Source organism: Argentina silus (genome assembly GCF_951799395.1).
Source record: "Argentina silus genome assembly, chromosome: 19".
NCBI lineage: Eukaryota > Metazoa > Chordata > Actinopteri > Argentiniformes > Argentinidae > Argentina > Argentina silus.
In genome coordinates, this window is record NC_139673.1 from 15,484,777 (window position 1) to 15,505,213 (window position 20,437).

General features: G+C 44.0%; 3 protein-coding genes across 5 annotated transcripts; all 3 read left to right on the forward strand.

Annotated features, from left to right (window-relative positions):
* Positions 1–1,025: 1,025 nt before the first annotated feature.
* LOC310819443 (ras association domain-containing protein 7-like) lies at positions 1,026–8,802 on the forward strand. 2 transcript variants are annotated; one of them, XM_083690740.1, is made up of 6 exons: positions 1,026–1,218; positions 3,739–3,888; positions 4,035–4,745; positions 5,872–6,140; positions 7,770–7,979; positions 8,482–8,802. In XM_083690740.1, the coding sequence occupies exons 2-5, from the start codon at positions 3,786–3,788 to the stop codon at positions 7,974–7,976; spliced, it is 1,290 nt and encodes a 429-aa protein (XP_083546866.1). In that variant the 5' UTR covers positions 1,026–1,218; positions 3,739–3,785; the 3' UTR covers positions 7,977–7,979; positions 8,482–8,802. The 2 variants fall into 2 exon arrangements, with proteins under 2 accessions (XP_083546866.1, XP_083546865.1); XM_083690739.1 differs by lacking the exon at positions 1,026–1,218 and adding an exon at positions 1,424–1,464.
* Positions 8,803–10,121: 1,319 nt separating this feature from the next.
* Positions 10,122–13,500, forward strand: LOC310819826 (PHD and RING finger domain-containing protein 1-like). Of its 2 annotated transcripts, XM_083691232.1 has the most exons (8): positions 10,122–10,256; positions 10,497–10,652; positions 11,042–11,125; positions 11,367–11,494; positions 11,942–12,033; positions 12,304–12,506; positions 12,751–12,895; positions 13,049–13,500. In XM_083691232.1, the coding sequence occupies exons 1-8, from the start codon at positions 10,233–10,235 to the stop codon at positions 13,069–13,071; spliced, it is 855 nt and encodes a 284-aa protein (XP_083547358.1). In that variant the 5' UTR covers positions 10,122–10,232; the 3' UTR covers positions 13,072–13,500. The 2 variants fall into 2 exon arrangements, with proteins under 2 accessions (XP_083547358.1, XP_083547359.1); XM_083691233.1 differs by lacking the exons at positions 12,751–12,895; positions 13,049–13,500 and having other exon boundaries at positions 12,284–12,443.
* Positions 13,501–14,397: 897 nt separating this feature from the next.
* LOC310819644 (malignant fibrous histiocytoma-amplified sequence 1) lies at positions 14,398–19,531 on the forward strand. The gene is made up of 10 exons (XM_083690966.1): positions 14,398–14,455; positions 14,924–15,806; positions 16,043–16,337; positions 16,424–16,604; positions 16,866–17,047; positions 17,342–17,841; positions 17,992–18,149; positions 18,420–18,603; positions 18,788–18,855; positions 19,150–19,531. Exons 1-10 carry the CDS (start codon positions 14,440–14,442, stop codon positions 19,251–19,253), a joined length of 2,571 nt encoding a protein of 856 aa, XP_083547092.1. The 5' UTR covers positions 14,398–14,439; the 3' UTR covers positions 19,254–19,531.
* Positions 19,532–20,437: the final 906 nt, after the last annotated feature.

The window sequence follows — 20,437 nt, forward strand, 5'->3', positions numbered from 1 at the left end:
GGAATGGTTTGATATTTCTCCTGGGGTGTCCCTTGACTTCTGGTATGACCTGGTGGGGGAGGGGCGGGCGGGGGGGGGGGGATACAGTCGTTTCACCAACGAACTGGAAATTATTATCAGCCAGCAATCTCTCTCCCTCTCTCTCTCTGTCTGTCTTCCTTTCTCTCTCATTCTCTCTCATTGTCTATCTCTGTCCCCCCCTTTCTCACTCTCTCTCTCTCTCTCTCTCTCTCTCCCTCTCTCTCTCTCTCTCTCTCTCTCTATATATATATATATATATATATATATATATATATACAGTTCATTTATCTTACCTATAGGAGGCTGCCCTCCAGTGGTTAGATTAGAAATTACAGCCCAGGACCACAGTTTGGCTGTAAAGTTGATGGGGGATCAACATGTGTAATGTCAATCTCAGCAGCTCATTCTCTGGTACACAAATGGAAACAAAACAAACAACCATTTGGGGTCCATTACAACTTGACAAAAGACTGCCACTGATTATACAGTAGGTCTAATTGTTTTGGGATTTTTGTTTTGTGTGTGTTTGTGTGTGTGTGTGTGTGTGTGTGTGTGTGTGTGTGTGTGTGTGTGTCTGTGTGTGCGTGCGTGCGTGTGTGTGTGTGTGTTTGTGTTTACTTGTATTTGTTTGCTGTGAGAATCCTGTGTTTGGGGTCAGCTGGCTAACCCATTAGGACCTGTGTGTATACTGTACCCAACACTGAGACCTAGAATGTTTGGGCCAGGGTGAAAGAGAGAGACACTCCCTTTTGTTACTACCTTCAGTGGGGGAGGAGCAATGTTAGATCATAGAGTGAGCTCATTGTGTGTGGGCGTGTGTGTGTGTGTGTGTGTGTATGTGTGTGTGTGTGTTTGTGTGTGTGTGTGTGTGTGTGTGTGTGTGTAGGGGGCCTGAGGCTGAGTGAGTGAGAGAGAGAGAGAGAGAGAGAGAGAGAGAGAGAGAGAGAGAGAGAGAGAGACGTGTATCTCCAGTGTCAGTCAGCCTAAATGCCCAGAAGGGCTGCATTCCAGACCTTCATTCCGCTCTCTCCAGTGCTCTATCTCGTCAGAGCAGTTTCTGGACTACCACTACTACCCAGGATCCTGCTGCTCACACCAGTTCTCCTGCTGATCTCTCCTGTTTCGTATCCTCTGGACTTGATTACTTATCTAAGTGGCGCGGATAGCGAGTGAAAAAGAGGGAGCTTTGATGAACAGGTAGGGTAAGAACAGAGATATCCCTGTGTTGTAACAACAGGTTTGTCCTCTTTCTGTTTAAGGTTAGGGTTTAAATCAGTATGCAGATACTGTGATATGCTGCCTGGCAATGGGTCCAACTACACTATGCCAAAGTTGACTGCAAGCAAGTTTTGACAATCTATATTCAATCTATATTAACTCAGTTAACTCAGGGGAATGAACACAGATTTGGACAGAGAATAATGGAGATAGTGGGTCATTTACGTGAGTAACCTACCAGTGTGTTGGTGAATGAAATACTGTGTTTGTAGGCACACACTCATCCTGCTTTTAGAATGCAAGCTGTTTTTCTTTTTCTGGTAAGACAGCAAGACAACTTGACCTATACCATAAATTGACTTTGAAATGTCTTTGAAATGTCTTAGAAATGTGTAATTGGTACGAGAGCACTGTTTTGATTTAATTTCTCACTTAATGTAGGGACAGACTATGCAACAGTCATGTAAATGATTATTGTTAAGATATCTGACATTAATCCTTTGTTGATTTCTCCATTTTGCTTTTGTGTTTTTGCGGGCCTCCTGTAGCTTATATAGTAGTCTTGGCATCATATCAATTTAGGCAAAACCTTTGTGCCAGAGAAAATATTAAAAACAACTGCTCTCTCCTGAGCTGTGTGTAAACATGTGTGATGGGAGGTACATGTAGGTGGTGCCCTGTCTTTAAGGAATGTCAGTGTATCATCATTTCTACATTCCATTCTTACACTTAACCCGTGTCCTTTCTTCCGCCTCTCTCTCTCTATCTCTCTCTCTCTCTCTAGAATGTCCTCCTAGGGTAGTTGGGTGATCTTGACTAGTGGGTGGGGCTGAATTTTAGTTTCAGCTGGATTCACCTGAAACTCTGCATACCTCTCTCTCTCTCTCTCTCTCTCTCTCTGTCGGTCTCTTTGTAAATCTCTTTCCCCTGGGGGATAAGTGCTGCCCGCTCGAAAGTCAACCATTTGTGAATGTGTGTGTGTGAGTGTGCGCGCTCACGTTTCTGTAGTGGTTTCACAATGTAACCTTATGCCTGTGAGAGAGAATAGCAAATCAATTTACATGGTCTCCATTTAACCTCACTGTTCCTCTTCTTTGTCTTCTGAAGACTAGGTAGGGCAGGTGTTTAGTAGATAAGATACAGTAAGATAAGATACTGTAAGATACTACTTACAGGTAAGCACCTAAATAATCCCCAGAAGGGAAATTTGATTTGATTGCACCAGCCAATACAAACAACAAAGGACACACAGACACTCAAAGCAGCACATCATCAATGAACATCAGAATCACCATTAGGTTTAATTGTTATAATTCTGCCTTTTTGCTGAGAAGATGTGTTTTAATGCTATCGTAATGAATTTCCCAGAAATCAAATCTAGCCTACGCATCCAACCCAATAAAGTACAGCAAGATTCCTAAGTAGCCTAAAAAGTCCATGCTTAATCTCACATGAGTGTAAAACTAGTACTTTCGGCCACAGACGTGACAGGAATGTCTCTGCCAGGTTTTAGATTTGGATAAGGGATGACGTCAGAAGCGGTCTCGCCTATTTGTACTGTATTGCTCCTCCAGACCAGGGGAGGCTGGTGGAGGTAGAAATTGGAGGACGGGCTCATTGTGATGCATGGAACGGAATCGTTCTGTTCCATGCATTACAATGAGCCCGTCCTCCGATTTCTACCTCCACCAGCCTGGTCCCCTGCTTCAGACCATAATCTTCTGAAAATGTCTCTCCCTCAAAGCTTGAGAGGAGTGTGGAGAGATAAGTTCAAAAGAGGAAAGTAGGACACAGGAGATATGGGGGAGAGGGTGTCAGGAAGACGAGTGGAGAGCAGCATTCCTTTGGCTGCCATGGTGTCTCTGTCCTCTTCATCCTCCCCTTCCTCCTCCCCTTTCATGGCATCCACAGTAGATCTTGGCACTGTGTCAGATGTATCTCTCTCTCAGTGCTGCAGGCGTAATGGTTACTGAACCTCCATGCACAGCACCTTTCCTGCACAATGTATGTGATAGAGCAACAGATATGTCTTCAAACTGGTTCTTCCTCATGTCTGGATACTGACACCATGAGAGTGTCACACACAAGACCTTCTTCCTCTCTCTCCGACCTCTCTGGTAGTTCAGGTTCCTTCTCTGGTCATTCATCACTCGGGTGACAGGTAGAGAACTGTAGGTGTAGAATTGCAGAGGGTAGGAGTCAGATGGTCAGCTTTTTTCCCAGGACAGTGTTTCCTGCAAGAATCAAGTTTGTTTTGGTACCTGAAGGTCCTGTTTTTCTGATGATCATGGTAGCTATCTAGCAGCTGATTTGTGTGTGCATGTGTGTGTGTGTGTGTGTGTGTGCATGTGTGTGTGTGTGTGTGTGTGTGTGTGTGTGTATGTGTGTGTGTGTGTGTGTGTGTGTGTATGTGTGTGCAAATGCATGTCCACTGTTTCTGATTGGAGTGTACTGTCTCCAGTCTTTGAAGCTGACCTCGTCCCCTCCCCTCTCTCACAGGTGGATGTTGTGGCCATGTTGCTCTGAGTTTGCGTGACAGCTGGAACATGGAGCTGAAGGTGTGGGTGGAAGGCGTGGCCAGGGTGGTGTGTGGCCTATCGCTGGAGACATCCTGTCAGGAAGTGGTCATCGCTCTTGCACAGGCCATTGGTCAGTCTCTTTGGCTCTTTCAATTTCATTGACATGAGTTTGAGTCAAGCACATGTATCATATATCAAGATCAGGCCTTGAAATTACACTTAATCATATTGAATGATGTTTTTTTGTCATAATTAGACTTTTACAACTTTCCACAGGCCAGACTGGTCGCTATGTTCTGATCCAGAGGTTCCGGGACACAGAGAGGCAGCTGGTGGCCAATGACTGTCCCCTGCAGTCTCTGGCCTTGCTGGGTCAGCTGGCCTCTGAGGTCCAGTTCATCCTGCGTCGAACCGGCCCCAGCACCTCCGACGGACCTGACCAGCCCAGCCCAGAGAGAGGCCGAGCCCTGCCCAGGTACCCTGAACCAGAGGCCCCCAGACGTAGGGGGCCAAATAAGGCTCTGACCTTTAACCTGGGCCCCTCCACCTTCCCCAGGAGGACTAAAGTAAACAAGGCCTGGACACCCAGAGCATCCCCAGAGCCTCAGTCCTCCCCCACCCCTTCCCTGGACTCCCTCACCCGTTCCTTGATCTCCCCCACCCCTTCCCTGGACTCCCTCACCCGTTCCTTGATCTCCCCCACCCCTTCCCTGGACTCAGAGTGTCAACAGTCCAGGGAGGAGGTTTTCAGGCAGGTGCTACAGCAGCAGGAGAGGTTACGGGACCTGGAGGCCCAGCTCAACGCTCTGGAGAGGGAAGTAGAGGTCGTGGAGTGGGACAGGCCCTTAACTCCAGCCCCAGGCCTGACTCCAGGCCTAGTGGAGGAGCTGGATGTATTGGAGATGAGGCTGAAGCAGAACCAGGCTGAACTGGGGCATGGGGAGTACTGGGAGGAGCAGCTGCTGGCGGAGAGGGATCAGGAACAAGGCATGTATTCACTTCTGCTTAATTCAGTTCGACTTCATAAAAGTTCATTTAGTTTTAAAGTGCATTATCAGCAGGATCTCAACACAGTATACATCATATCAAAAACAAAACACATTACATAAATAAATGCATATACAGTTAGGTCCGGAAATATTTGGACAGTGACACAATTTCCATAATTTTGGCTCTGTACGCCACCACAATGGATTTGAAATGAAACACTCGAGATTCAATTGAAGTGCAGACTTTCAGCTTTAATTCAAGAGGTTGAACAAAAATATTGTATGAAACGTTTAGGAATTGCAACCATTTTTATACAGTCCCTATTTCCAGGGGCTCAAATGTAATTGAATGGTTTGCATCTTGTGGTGAACCCTCTGTATTTGCTCTCGTGAAGTGTTCTCTTTATGGTAGACTTGAATAATGATATGCCTACCTCCTGGAGAGTGTTCTTCACTTGGCTGGATGTTGTGAAGGGGTTTTTCTTTACCATGTGAAGGATCTTGCAATCATCCACCACTGTTGTCTTCCGTAGACGTTCAGGCCTTTTTGTGTTGCCGAGCTCACCAGTACGTTCTTTCTTTCTCAGAATGTATCAAACTGTTGATTTGGCCACTCCTAATGTTGTATCTCTCTGATGGATTTTTTGTTTATGCAGCGTAAGGATGGCCTGTTTCACTTGCATTGAGAACCCCTTTGACCGCATGTTGCGGAATAGCCCACACCTGTCCATGAAACAGCTTTTGAGTCAATTGTCCAATTACTTTTGGTCCCTTGAAAAAGAGGGGGCTACATATAAAAGAGCTGTAATTCCTAAACCCTTCCTCCAATTTGGATGTGAATACCCTCAAATTAAAGCTGATAGTCTGGACTTTAAGCCCATATTATATAACTGTAACTCGAATATGTTTTGATAAACAGCTAAAATAACAAAAATTGTGTCAGAGTCCAAATATATATGGACCTAACTGTACATGGGGTACACAGAACCCCTCAATAAAGAAGGCATTGTCTGAGCTCAATAGTACAATTACTGTATATACTCTCCTCATCCATGTATATGCAACATAGAACTTAGGCCTACACATTCATCAGACATTAACATAGAGTATGTTTGGCTGTCTAGATATACACAGACGTCTGGACCATCTCTACTCCTCACTGGATGACCACAGCTACCGGATCCAGGACCTCCAGGTCCATTCAGCCAGGCTGGGGCAGGACCTCCAACACGAGGCCCACATACAGAGCTCCCAGCCTGGCACACCACACCCCGAGGAGTCCCTGGGCTTGCTGAGAGAGGAGCTACACAGCCGGCTGCAGCAGGGGGCGGATCTGGACGCCATGCTCACAGAGGCTGAGAGAGAGCTGCAGACGGCTGAGGGTAGAATGCAGGTAGGGTACAGTAAGAATTGTAATCATAACAACTTTATTTATATAGAACGCAAAAAAAATAAGTAGAAAGCAAGTTACAAACAAAACAGGGAAAGGAAAAACAAATAAAACAGGGAAATAAGAATAAAACATAAAAGAACATCAAACTGAATTTATACAGTATGCATGTTTGCTTACTTTTAAAATGTGTTTGGTCCTACCCTCCTCCTTTCCTGAAAGTACTCTTGATTGTATGGTTGGATTAGTGGAAGGCAGCTATTGGCCTATGAGAAAAAGTCTTCTTTTGACCTTATTTATTGGTGTTAGATCCAAGTCATGATCTACCTCTCCAACCAACTCTCTACTCAATCCACTGAACTACCCCAGACTCATCCTAACTAACTAACTAACTAACTAACTATCTATCTATCTATCTATCTATCTATCTATCTATCTATCTATCTATCTATCTATCTATCTATCTATCTATCTTTTAATCTTCATCTATCTAACCATCTATCTGGCTATCCTACCCTCTGACCAATGTGTGTCCATCTGTCCATCCACCTCTCTGTGCTACAGAACAGTCCATATATTTCTCTAAGTGATAACAGATCTAGTGAGTGGGTACAGCAGACCCCTTAGACTTCCACCCCTCCATTGTTCCGTCTGTAATCCCCCCATTGTGGCGGACGTGTCATGGCTGACCATGTCAAACAAACTGCCACAGGCATCACAAAAGACCGACCCATTACAAACAGCCCCCGGGATTTGTATGAAAGAGGATGTGTCACACTCTGGCTACGGAACTGCTTAGTTACTTAGGGATTATATTATGGGATATATGACACTGTAACCTAGAGACACTGCTGCCTCCGGGATGTATTGTCTCATAGGTGAACAATGATGATGAGTAATTGAACTCTATACCAGGGAAGGCTGGTGGAGGCAGAAATCGTAGGATGGGCTTATTGTAATGCATGGAATGGAATAAGGAATGGTGCCGCCCTACGATTTCTACGTCCACCAGCCTCCACTGCTGTATGCTGTACTACATCCATCGTGGAAAACTGCCTTACAGGCTTCACCTCACATCACATCACAAACAGCATTGCAATAGTTTTTTTTACACACACAATGCTCACTGCTCTAAAATGTCAGAGGTTGGGTTGTTTACGGTGTTAGATGCTTATTCTCCCAGACATCGTTCACGTCAACTTTTGTTCATGCAGCTCTGTTGGCAGTTTGTGTGGTGACGATTTACGTGGCGTGAATACTGAATTCAACATGTAGAAGAAGGCCTTGCTTGGTGGTGGTTGCCCAGCTCAGTTCAATCCATGGCGTATGTCGCCCCCGTGTGGTTAAAACGTTCAGTACCACCAGAAGGCATCCTAGTATACTATGGAAGATGTAGTCGTCCCAAACTTTTAAACACGATTTCCAAATTAAACAGCGAGGCTTGGCATAAAAGAACTTCAATCAATTTCAGTCTTTCAATGAATTTCAGAAAACTTAATGCAGAAAGGATGTGGACACAATGCTCCTTTTCAATGCTTTCAAGTTTTATTCAAATAAAGTGAGCACATTTTTGACTATGTTATCAGTTATTGTGCGGTTGTCCATACCTCCTAACCCTTGCGTTCCCTGCAGGAGAGATGTGAGGAGATGGAGGAGCTCAACAAGGACCTACGACAGTGTAACCTGCAGCAGTTTATACTGCAGACGGGTCCCCCCGCCCCTTCATACACGGACCTCATCCTCCACGATCAGACACACCCCCTCCCCACGGCCACGCCTTACCTCTGCAACGCAGGCTTCCAGGAGGAGGACCAGACAGACACGGCTACTCCATGCTAACAGGTATGCTAACACTGTTCAAATTAAGGCTATCTGTATACCTAATGTTACTGTATACTAACAGGTATGCTAACAGGTGTGCTGTCGGGTAGGCTAACAGGTATGCTAACACCAGGGGAGGCATGTGTTTGATACCATTACTAATTCCATTCCATGCATTACAATGAACCCGTCCTCCGATTTCTACCCCCACCAGCCTCCCCAAGCTTACGTTGCTCAAATTAAAGGGATAGTTGACACCATCTGCGAAGCGCCTGTCATTCCATTTGCCTTTTACATGGATTCTCTATCTATCTGCACCTGATGTTACACTATACCTGACTTCTCCATCATTAGGTCTCAGATAGCACACAGGCAGTTATGACAGTTGATCATTTAGAGGCAACTAACTGATTGTGTTTTTGTTTTATTGGGGGGGTTTTTGGGAGCAGAAACAGAATAATTGTCCATTTTAGACTGACAAGATATGTTCTAACATGCAGCATGTTGATGTCTCCTCTGACAGACCTCTCCTCACTCCTCCTGTCAGCAAGCAGCTCCTGGGAACCTCCAGAACCTACTGATATCCAGCCAGCTGCGTGTGTGTGTGTGTGTGTGTGTGTGTGGAAACAATCTGCTCAGAGAGTATGTTTGTATGTGGTGAATGAGTATACTATGCAGATCTATGTGCATGTGTATGAAGGAGCCAGTGACTTTGTTGATGTTTTACCTCACCCATAATTTGAAGTATATATCTCTGTAACTTTAAAATATGTCATGAAACATTCTGTTTGTACAGATTTACACTTTTAGCCATGTACTGTAATAAAGGTCCATATTATTATTATTATTATTATTATTATATTTCTTTATTCAGAGTTTTGCAAGAATTGGACAGAACCGAATGATATTTGACTGTGCCCCAAACCAGATCTACTCTCTTAGGCCTGCAGCTAACTCACCTTGAACATTAGACTTTTGCATGAACTGGACTGAATGGACTGATAACGCAACATAATCATATGCCACAGTTTTACCTTCTAGACACCTCTTTGCCTATGAAGACAAAGACCCTTTCTCAATTGTAATAAACGTCCTTGTGTCCTCTCCACTACCCTACACTCGCTTCCTATCCTTAAATGTTCTTCCCCAATGCTTTTTGAGTAGGGAGCGAGTGGATGACAGAGGAGAGGACACTCGGAATTTAGTTTTTATCAGTTGAGAAAGAGCCATGGGCTCTGTGGTCTCTCCTTCAGTCAGTGGTAGTGTGGCAGAGCTCTGACGTTCTCTAGAGTCCCCTGCCCAGTCACAGCTGTCCCTCAGCCACCATGACAGCAGCTGACAGTCCTAAAGGCTGGTTAGCCGCTGTCACACGCACACTGGAAGTACAGAGGACGCGCATTGTGCATCTGTCAGTGACTCACCAGCGTTTGGATCTCATAAGCACTTCAGAACAGAAATATAATGATATGATAAAGGTAAAACATTATAAGGATATGCCGGTATGAATTATATGGGGGAAGAGGATGATCTTTCTGTATTTAACAATTTCCGAAAGAGTAGGCAGCTGAAAAATACAATGATGATGAAGTAAAACATCTAACAAGAATAGGCTTAAGGTAAAACATAACAAGGATAGGCCTACATTCAATTAATTCACAGTCACAGGTACTAACCTTAACCCTATTTAGAAAATAATACTGTAACAAATGATTACAATGATCAATAAGAACACACAAGACACAAGACTCACCATATCTCCACTTAGCTTCAAGATTGACACGGTCTTTGAAGTTGTTTTATTCTTAACTAGAAGAAATAGGTCACACTAGTTTCCCTCCACGACTTCAGTGCTGTACAGAGAACTGGGATCCACTGCACGTACTCAGCAAACCTCACCTCTTCGAATCAACCATTCCACATATACTCATTTCAGATGACTGACGTCGGAAACCACCAATACACAGTCAGACAAACGAATTGGTATCCGCCCCACCAGAACTCTTGTCCTATCCGATCCCAGGGGTGCGTTGAATACCGCCAATAGGACGACATGATCTTTGTGTGACGTATGATTCTGGCGCGTTCGAAGCTGCACGTATCTTTAGATAAGGTAAGGAAAGGATAGTGATACATGTACACTTCTTGCGACTATTATCGGCGCCTTTTGCTGTGTGTCAACATTATTGACGTAATATGACGTACATTTACTGTTAAATTAGGGAGAGTCGGCATGAGTGGGTGCTGGTGAAAATGTCAGGTTAGCAGTGTGATGTGATGCGGCTTCTCGTGTTTGGTTTGGTAGGTTTATGTGATAAATGATTCATTGAAGATTGCCCTTTTACCACAGTTACGTGACATACGCACTCAGCTGTATGACTTTGATGACTTGAAAATATGATCCATTTCGTATCCCCCGTGTGTTTACACTTTTAATATTTAATATCTTTCAACCAAACTTCTGGTTTTAATTCAGATTGAAGCAAGTGAGAGACTTCTGAAGGAAAAATGACCTTAATTGAATGAACATGGTTTATCCAGGGTTATATGGATTCCTTGGAAGAGCAAGCGGTGGGCACAGAGAGAGACTCAGAGAGATGTCTGATCTGTCTAAACCCCTTTGAGGAGCAGACAGTGGGCACCCTGCAGAGTTGCCAGCACATCTTCTGCCTTGACTGTATTCTGCAGTGGTCCATGGTAATTAGTCTCAGATTTGTCTCAAATTATTCACTGGTCCCCTAACCCATCCCTCCCTCTATCCATCTCTCCATCCCTCCATCCTTCCATCTCTCCATCCCTCCTTCCATCCCTCCCTCCATCCTCAGGCCTCACACAAGGAACTGTACGTTCACTCATCCGTGAGACAGCAGCCAATCAGCAGCCTGGGTGATGTGCAATTGTCAATTTAAATCTCAGGGATTATTATTATTCTGTGTGTTGTTATTATTATTATTATTATTATTATTATTATTATTATTATTATTATTATTATTATTCTGTGTGCTGAAGTCAGTGATGTTGAAATACAGTGAACTGTATAGTGCTCTACATGTGACAGGGTGACATTTGTATATTTTTTTCTGGAGAACGTCAACTCCTGTCCAGTGGATCGGATGGGTTTCAGTGTGATCTATCAGAGGGGCCGGATAGGAGGGGACATTCAGAAACAGGTAGAATACTCTCCTAACCCTTTTTCACATACATGTGATGTGGTATGTAATATGTAGTATGTTATATGTAATGCACATGTAGTGTAGTTCCAATGTCTTGGGACATTAGCACAAGCTAACATGTTTTGATGCAATGCATCTGACTGTTGTTCATGTCCATCTGTCAATGTTATTGCATCTGCCCCTACTCAAATAAACAATTAACTAATTAAATGTAACGTTGTGTTTGTGTCCCATATAGATCAGAGTGAAGAAGAGGAGGCAGGTTGTGGAGGAAGAGGAAGAGGGGCCAGAACATGTCATCTGTGAGGAGTGTGGGCGGAGCGACCGGGGGCACCAGCTGGTACTGTGTGCCGACTGTGACTCAGGGTGAGGCTGACCTCTACCCTTCGACCTATGACCTGCTGTTTGGGCTACAGAGGTCAACTACACTGGATGAATCTTAAAAGTCTTTACTTGATTCCTCGTGTCCTCCTTCTGGCCTCCTTCTCCTGCAAAATGCACCAGAAGAGATGGTCCGAAAGGGAGGAACCTCAGATCTTCTCCTCTGAAGAGTTTTGAGAAGAAGGTGAGGAGGGATCAAAGAAAGACTTTTGAGATTCAGCCAGTATCTGTGTCTGTGTGTGTGTGTGACTCTAACTGTTACTAATGGCATTCTCACTGTGTAATTGACTGTTAATAACAACATTATAACTGTGTCTGTTTGAATAACTGCATTACTGTATAACTAACAGTGTTAGCACTTTACAGTTCCAAATCATTATTAGCAGTCCTAACTTGTATTGATTTAAAGTATGTTTGTGTCTCCACTCTTAGGTACCATACAGATTGCTTGACACCCCAGCTTGACACAAGTCCTGCCAGGAATTGGTGTTGCCCAGAGTGTGCAGCTATCTCTGCTAACACAGGTAGGCCTCAGCGAGCAGCCAGCTCTGCTAACAGGTAGGTCTCAGTGTGCAGCTAGCTCTGCTAACACAAGTAGGACTCCTGACCAGTATGAAGGAATCTGGTCCCCAGTACCGCCTGGACCCACGTACATTAAGTCAATAACCTGTCTTACCAAATGCTGTTTCATTACTTACTAGTGTTGTTACTATGTGGGGACTACTGTACTATAGTAACCCCAATATGTGTTAAGTCCATGTAACTTCCTGACAGATACACTGGGTGCTCTGTAGGGGGCACTGTTGATGGTGCTGCTGCTGAGGAAGAGGTGAGCGATGGAGAGGTAATGGACCTGCTTGCTGACGCTGTCCCTACTGCCAGTCGCCTACGGACCTCCACTATAGGGCAGACCAGTACATCTGCTACCGCACGACGCAGTGAGAGGGTCCACACCAGGACTACCAGGAAGCCCCTCCCTCCGCCTTACACCTTACTGGTCAGTAGAGTACAATGGAGGCTGGTGGAGGTAGAAATCTGAGGATGGGCTCATTGTAGGTCCTCGGATTTCTACCTCCACCAGCCTCCCCTGGCATAGTTTGTAGCATTCTGTTGTATTGTAAAGGCACTCTGTTTGTTTGATTCTTCTCAGCTCCCTTCAAACTACTTTGTAATCCACATATATGAATCAGATGAATATGAATCAATTGCTGGTTTAAAAGAACCAACATGTGTCATTTCAGCATGTGCCCAAATATCTGTTGAAGTCTTCCTGGACTGTGGAGACAACCAATGAACTAGTAGCAGGTAACCATGGTGATACCTGTGTTGGTTCGACCAATCAAGTGTCTCCTCCACCGACCTCCACCTGCGGGAATCCAAGGCCAGGTAACAGACAGAGCAAATATGTGTCTTCCTACAAACACTGCAGTGTGAGATAAACATTTCAGGCATTGCAGGTTGTGCTCCCTTCAATGAAGTTATCAGGTTCAGGCTCAGTAACTCACCGCCTTTGGAATGATTATACTTTCTTTTTGCCAGTTGAAAGGAGAAGAAATCGTTAAAGAAAGAAAGCTGAAAGATTAAGCATGAACAATGGACAGAGATTTGCTTGAAGTACCATTGAAGATCTTGAATATCACTCGGATGCTTCCTAGTTTTACCCTGTTGTTTTTGCTGGTGAACAGAGGATGGCAGTATTTAGCTGTTGTGAATGTTCTAGAATTACCATCAGGCTGAGCTCTCTACACACCCAGGAACCGTCACAGGGCAGAAATTGAAACTAAAACTCAGGGCACATTTAGAGTAAACGAAAGTAAAGTGTGACAATGGGGAAAATAGAAACAAAGCTTTGTTGCTGTTTTGTTTAGCATTATTGTTGTTCAGTCTTTGAATGCTACTACTGTACTGTGCTGGGCATTTTTACCAGGAATGCAAAAAACAACAACAAATGTGATCTTGTTTACAATTGCATATTATAAATAATAAACAAATGTTCATCATTGGACAAACTGTGTGTCCTGTTTATCTTTAACTCATGAACATATTCATCATGCTTCAAGGAACTTTCATTCATATGAACTACCATTCATAAAGGCAATAGGTGTTGAATCTACAGTATGGTAGTCCAGTTTATGGGTTATTGTATCTGCTGTATTTTGTTTGTGAAAGTATTGTGTACATAGATTATTTTAAAAGGAGTAAAACAATATGGCAATGTTAAAAAAAACTTCAGGTTACCCTTTTAAAGGATGTGAATATAAACATGTACATAGTCAAAAATGAATGGGAGTTTGAGTACACTATTACCTACCGCTGCATTTCTTGTTGCACTGTGTTAGGAGACCTGACAGGCTGGCCAGCCCCAAGGGCACCAATTAGATTAGACATAGATAGCTAGCTAGCTAGTTTACATTCATGGTTATGAGCTAGCTAGCATAAACTAGGTAAATTTACACACCACCCCCCCTCCCCGCCCTTCCTCTTTCGCCTCAACGCTGACAAGTTAGTTTTGACCAAAATCGCAAGAATTGGGTCAAAAGTCAAGGCGCGAAGATTCGAACTTGCAATGACAGATTTGAGAGGTTGTGAGCACCGATTTGTGGTTGTACTGCAAAACTGAATTCACGTTCAAAAGTAAAAGGGTTGTGGACATATTCTGTGAATGCAATTCTCAACATACAACTTCAGATTTTTAGTTCTCACATCGAGGCTGTGAGTGCAAATTTCAAGATACAAGTGCAAATATTTATTGTACAAGTTCTCAAATCGAATCTACAACCTCTCGAGTTTTGACCCAAATTTACCTTCATTAATCTCAACCGTTGCTCCGCCTCTCCCAGAGTACTAGGAAATAAAACTAGATACTGGCGTAGTGGTTCAGGAAGTCAGGAAGTTAGTCAGACACCGCACCACGAAGACAGTTGGGTAACATGGCTCGATCAAATGGCAAGTACCATACATTTGACTTTGATACCCTTTTTATATAGGAAATGGTCCAGTCAGTGGCTATTATCAGAGGAAATATTGGTATGCATGATAATGAGTTGTAACACTGTCATAATATACTTTAAAGGATGATTAATGACTAGTAGGTGAACAGGAGTGACTGATAGAGTTATAGAAGTGTGTGTGTGTGTGTGTGTGTGTGTGTGTGTGTGTGTGTGTGTGTGTGTGTGTGTGTGTGTGTGTGTGTGTGTGTGTGTGTGTGTGTGTGTGTGTGTGTGTGAACACCATACCTGGTTGCAGTTATATAGTATCACTAATGTTGATAAATATCTATGGGGATTTTCATTGTATTGGGATCCACTCTATACATTGTATATCTTTTTATGCTTTCATTGTCTTCCTGGGAAAAGCAGAATGTCTGGTTTGCATAAAAATAAACTAAATTAGTAACATATCGTATCATCTTAGGTGCTGGACAGGGTAAGAAAGAGTGGGACCTAGCTGGGAGGAAACTGAAGACCCTTCCTCCTGATCTCCTACAGCATGGAGAGGAGGCCCGAAGAGTGGACCTCCAGAGAAACAAACTGAGACATCTCACTGAGATTTCCAGGCTGGTTCACCTGAGAGACCTCAACCTGTGCAGGAACGAGCTGGTGGACTTCCCCCTGGAGATCAGGAACCTCCGCCAGTTGGAGAGGCTCTACCTGAACCAGAACAGCATCAAGTCCATCCCAGAGGATGTCTTCCCCCATCTGGACAAGTTACAGTTCCTCAAGCTGAGTACCAACCGCCTGGCGAAGCTACCTCCGGACCTCAGTCAGTGTCACAGCCTCAATTACCTCAGTCTGTCCAACAACTGCCTTAAGGACCTCCAGGCAGTGGTGGGGCTGCCTAAACTGAAGGAACTGTTCGTGGAGAGGAACAACTTGACAGAACTTCCGTCCCAGCTGTTCCAGAACGGGACCTCTGGGCTGACCATTTTCAAGGCCACAGGGAACCCCCTGAGGACCCCACCAGAGGAGGTGTGTGAGGGCGGGGTGAGGGACATCCAGAACTACTTCGCCCTACTGGAGGAGAACCCTGGCACCAACACCACGGCCTGCTCAGTCAAGACCATGTTCCTGGGCTCCTCCATGGCAGGGAAGTCGACACTGTGTCGCAGCTTGAAGCAGCAAAGGCCTGTGATAGTGGATGAGGATGACCGGACAGAGGGCATTGAGATCAGTGAGCTGGACATAGAGGGAGTGAGGTTCCTCTTCTGGGACTTTGCAGGCCAGGAGGAGTACTACCTGACACACCACGTCTTCATCACTCCACGAGCACTCGTCATCCTCGCCATCGACTTGGCCAGGTAGGAAAGTCAGACATTATTCAAAGACATTCAGTCACATTTTCCATTACAATCATTTAGCAGATGCTCTTATCCATAGCAACTTGCAGTCAGTTCAGTATCATTTACATTTGTTGGTATTCAAAGTTGCCAACAAACCCAATTCTGACTCTTTAGGTTAAGACTGCTTAGATTTTTTTTTAAATAGATTCGAGCAAATTGTAATTTGGGCATCTTGGGTTGTTAATGTCTCTCAGCTACAGCATCACAGACCCTCAGTCTTACAAAGAGAAAGTGTGTTTCTGGATCAACAACATCCAGCTACGCGTCCCTGACTCTGTGGTCCTCCTGGTGGGAACCCACTGTGACCAGTGCCAAGACAAGGAGATAAAGGATAAGAAAGGAGACATAGAGGAGAAGGTTGAAGCCATGCTAAAAGAACGAAAGGATGTTTTGGAAGAACAGAAGGAGAACCTGGAGGATAATAAAGACCGCTCGCTGTTTACCGATCAGAGGAGTGAACTCCATCGTCTTATGCATTATAAATTAAAGGTATAGTTTCCCAGTGATTTGTATGTAATTTAAAATGCTCCTAGGGTTTTTTGTAATATACTCATAGGTTTCTGCTCTGGTTTCAGGTCCTGGATCTTATAACCATTGACTGCAATAATTATGAGGATATCTGCAGGTTCAAAGAGCACATCATGTGGCATATCAAGAATACATTCCCGTGCGCTGAACGGACACTGCCCAAATGCTATGAGGAAGTGGAGTTTGCCATTCATGACCTTGTTAGAAACAACGAAATACCTCAACATGGTAAGTCAACCATTAGTCTAAATGAAGTTCATTCAGTCATGTTACTTTAACCTAATTCCCAGAGCTGGCTTTTTCTGGACGTGGACTACTCATGTAGGACCTACTCTTAGGGGCCACCAAATACAAAAAATAAGTTTTCTGCTTGGGCAGTGGAGAGGATGCAAGGTGCGATGTGAGGGCCCTGAAATGTTTTACTTAGAGCCCCATATTAGGTTGAGCTGGCTCTGCTTAATATTAGTAATCACTTTGCCTCTACAACAGGACTAGTTCCCTTTGAAGAACTGAGTGACCTTGTGATGGACCATGGCCAGCTGGGAGAAGAGAACCTCTGCTCCATCCTGCGATACCTCCATCGTATTGGGATCATTGTGTGGTACGAGGAGATTCCTGCCCTGAAGGACCTGCTGTTTGTTCGGCCATCATTCCTCATCTCTCTGTTCAAGGTCAGAGTTTGAAAAGGGATCATTTTCCATTCTTTCTATGTGCATACTTTTTAGAAATAATCCAATAATTAATACCCCTATTAATTGAATCAAGTATTGTAATAGATACAGTCTTCACAATCTATAGCTCACAGGGTCCAGGGTAAGTACAGTATGTGTGCTTAGTGAGTGTGAACCTGAACAGTGATCAATCAAGTGGCAACGGGACTTGTTCTATTTGAGTTTGAACCAAACTTTAGAGATGTGTCTGAAGACCTGTCCTGAGTGTTATGAGTGTCCCTCTCCCTGAACCAGACCATTGTGAGACACGACCTGGTGAAGCAGCTGGAGGACCTCCCCAGAGACCTGCTCAAGAAGGAGCGGACCCTGGCGGTCCACAGAGGCACCTGGGTGAAGGACTTCAGGGCCAGAGGCACCCTGCACAATGTGGCCACGCGGATCCTGGTCCGCAGAGAGCTGGGGAGGCTGGGCCTGGATGATGAGGACCTGGTCAGAGAGGTGGTGGGGAGTAAGACCGAGAAGGGGAGACTGCTTAGCCTGCTACTTTTCTTTGAGGTCTGCCTCACGACTAAGCTGGGGAGCGCTCTGAACCCTGCAGCCCCTGAGTTCATCCCTGGTAAGAAACAGTGGGATGGGTCCAGCCTCTGTCAGAGAGACGCAGATGAAGCCTGTCTGTTCCCCAGCTACCTGCAGGACAACCGCGCCGTCATTGAGGCGTGGGGGCAGGACTCGCTGGAGGACCTCAATGTCCACGTCTACTTCCTACCTGAGATACCTCATGGCTTCTTCCACAGGTAGCTTAGGATGTCACACTACAATTATACTTTTTTGGAGTAAAGTCATGTTGGAGTTCAGTGGTCATTAATCAAAAACATATTCTTCATTTTGTAATTGATATTAATGAATGAAAACCATGAATCCAAAGCATATCGTCTTGATCTCAGGTTGGTCATCAAGACGTGTTCCCAGCTCTACCCGACCCACTGGATAGGGAGAGACCAATGCCTGCTATGCTCTGGGAACAAGAGACTGCTGCTGAGAGAGAGGAGTAGGGACGGGGACCAGTACATAGAGATACGCTGTAAGATACCTGAGAACAACGGTGAGATGTCTCATTTATGACATTCAACAGCTTCTTCATCTGGGCAATCAAAGGAGAATACAGGCGCTAAATGTCCTGCCAACCAATTACTTCTTACGCATTGTTAAGAATATATATAGATATAGATATAGATATATATAGATATAGATATATTTAAAGACAATATAAAAATACTATAACAACAATTTTGATTGGATGTGTCACTACTGTATCATTCATACGGGAGCACTTCCCACGGACCCTTACAGTACAACCATTGGTTACGTTTAGCTGTGGCTGAGTTCCGCCAGTCGTGGGATGTGATCCTGTCTGTGATGCGGAAGCTGTCAGAGCTGGCCAAGCAGTGGCCAGGCCTCCTCCAGCACGTTCACAGCCCCTGCAGGGAGAAAGATTGTGACGACTACTTCCTCTGGAGAGACTGGCAGGATCTCGCCCCCTCAGACATCTATGACCTGTGAGTGATGGTTTGGCTCTTGTCGTATTCCTGAGATTATGGCAGAAATGGCACAATACCTCCATATTCAGACAGCAATTATCAGTAATAAAAACTGTTTTGTTCATTATCATCTTTGACTGCAGTATAGCGATATGTGATTTAAGATGTTTAGGATTAAACAGTAGTTATGCTTGTTGAACAGTGTGCAGGATGAGAAGTTAGTCTGCCGGAATGCACACACACGACGGACAGAGCTGCTCTTCCCAAAAGGTAATGTACATAAGTCTTTAAAGGGACGGTTCGCTATTTTACAACTTATAGTCAGATGGTTCCTTTCATTCCCATCATTTTTTGTTTGTTAGTGATGGCTAAAGTTAAAGCTATTTAAAACAACTCTGAACCATTACATTTTACAGTTTCTTCTTGCCCATAGACTACTTTCATGGTAGGAAACCATCTGATTATAAGTTGTAAAATAGCGAACTATCCCTTTAATGCAAGAGGGTGGAGGGGGAGAAGCTACAGTAAAATAATGACTGTTCAACTATGTCTTTTTGACTCCAGTTCCAGGTACCGTACCTCCCAGTCAGGGGGAGGACAAAGATGAGGGCAGAACATCAGCGCTGTGGAACGGAGAAGACTTGACACTTGTTAACCTTGATTCATAAGGCCTTCACTGGGATGTATTTCAGTGTACAGGCGTGTCGTTTGTATTGCGTGTTTGATACTATTCCTCATTCCATTCCATGCATTACAATGAGCCCGTCCTCCATTTTCTACCAGCCGTCCCTGGTACAGACTGTTAGCATGTTCTCAGTTGACAATTATAAAGAAAGTAGTTGCTGTGATTTCCTCTTTGTCTCTGTTTAAATGTGTTTTATTTAACCATTTGTAATCAATAACAGTAACTTCCCCAGTACATGAATAAAGATGGTCATTAGGTTTAGGATTGAGGTTTTATTTATACATTTACAACCACAAGGAGGCACCCTTTGCACATTGCATATGACATACAACATGATGCTGGTAGACCTAAATCATAACTTCTCATATAGCATTAGCCTACTATTCTAATCAGACGTTAATATCCTATGTATGTTCTAATAGGGGTATACATGTCTTATGAGTAAGATAATTAGATTTGTTAGATTAGATTTATATTAAAAGTATTTTACTTTATTGACAGCATCACATGATGACCTACACTCACTGAGTACTTTATTAGGAACACCTGTACACCTTCTCATGGTGGAGGTGGTGTAATGGTGTGGGGAATGTTTTCTTGGCACACTTTGGGCCCGTTAATAATAATCAATCATTGCTTGAATGCCACAGCCTATTTGAGTATTGTTGCTGACCATGTGCATCCCTTCATAGCCACAATTTACCCATCTTCTAATAGCTACTTCCAGCATGATAATGCACCATGTCACAAAGCAAAACTCGTCTCAAACTGGTTTCATGAACACGACAATGAGTTCAGTGTTATTCAGTGGCCTTCCCAGTCACCGGATCTGAATCCAATAGAACACCTTTGGGATATGGTAGAACGGGAGATTCACAGCTTGAAAGTGCACCTGAAAAATCAGCAGGAATTGCGTGATCCAATCATATCATCATCATTCATGGACCAGAATCTCAAAGGAATGTTTCCAACATCTTGTGGAATCAATGCCACGAAGAATTTAGGCTGTTTTGAGAGCAAAGGGAGGCCCTACCCATTATTAGTATAGTGTTCCTAATAAAGTGTTGTGAGTGTATATGCAAATAATCTTTGGGAATTCAGTATACTCTCTTTAAATATAGTGTTGGTATCACACCAAATTCAGACACGTTGTATACAGACAGCTGA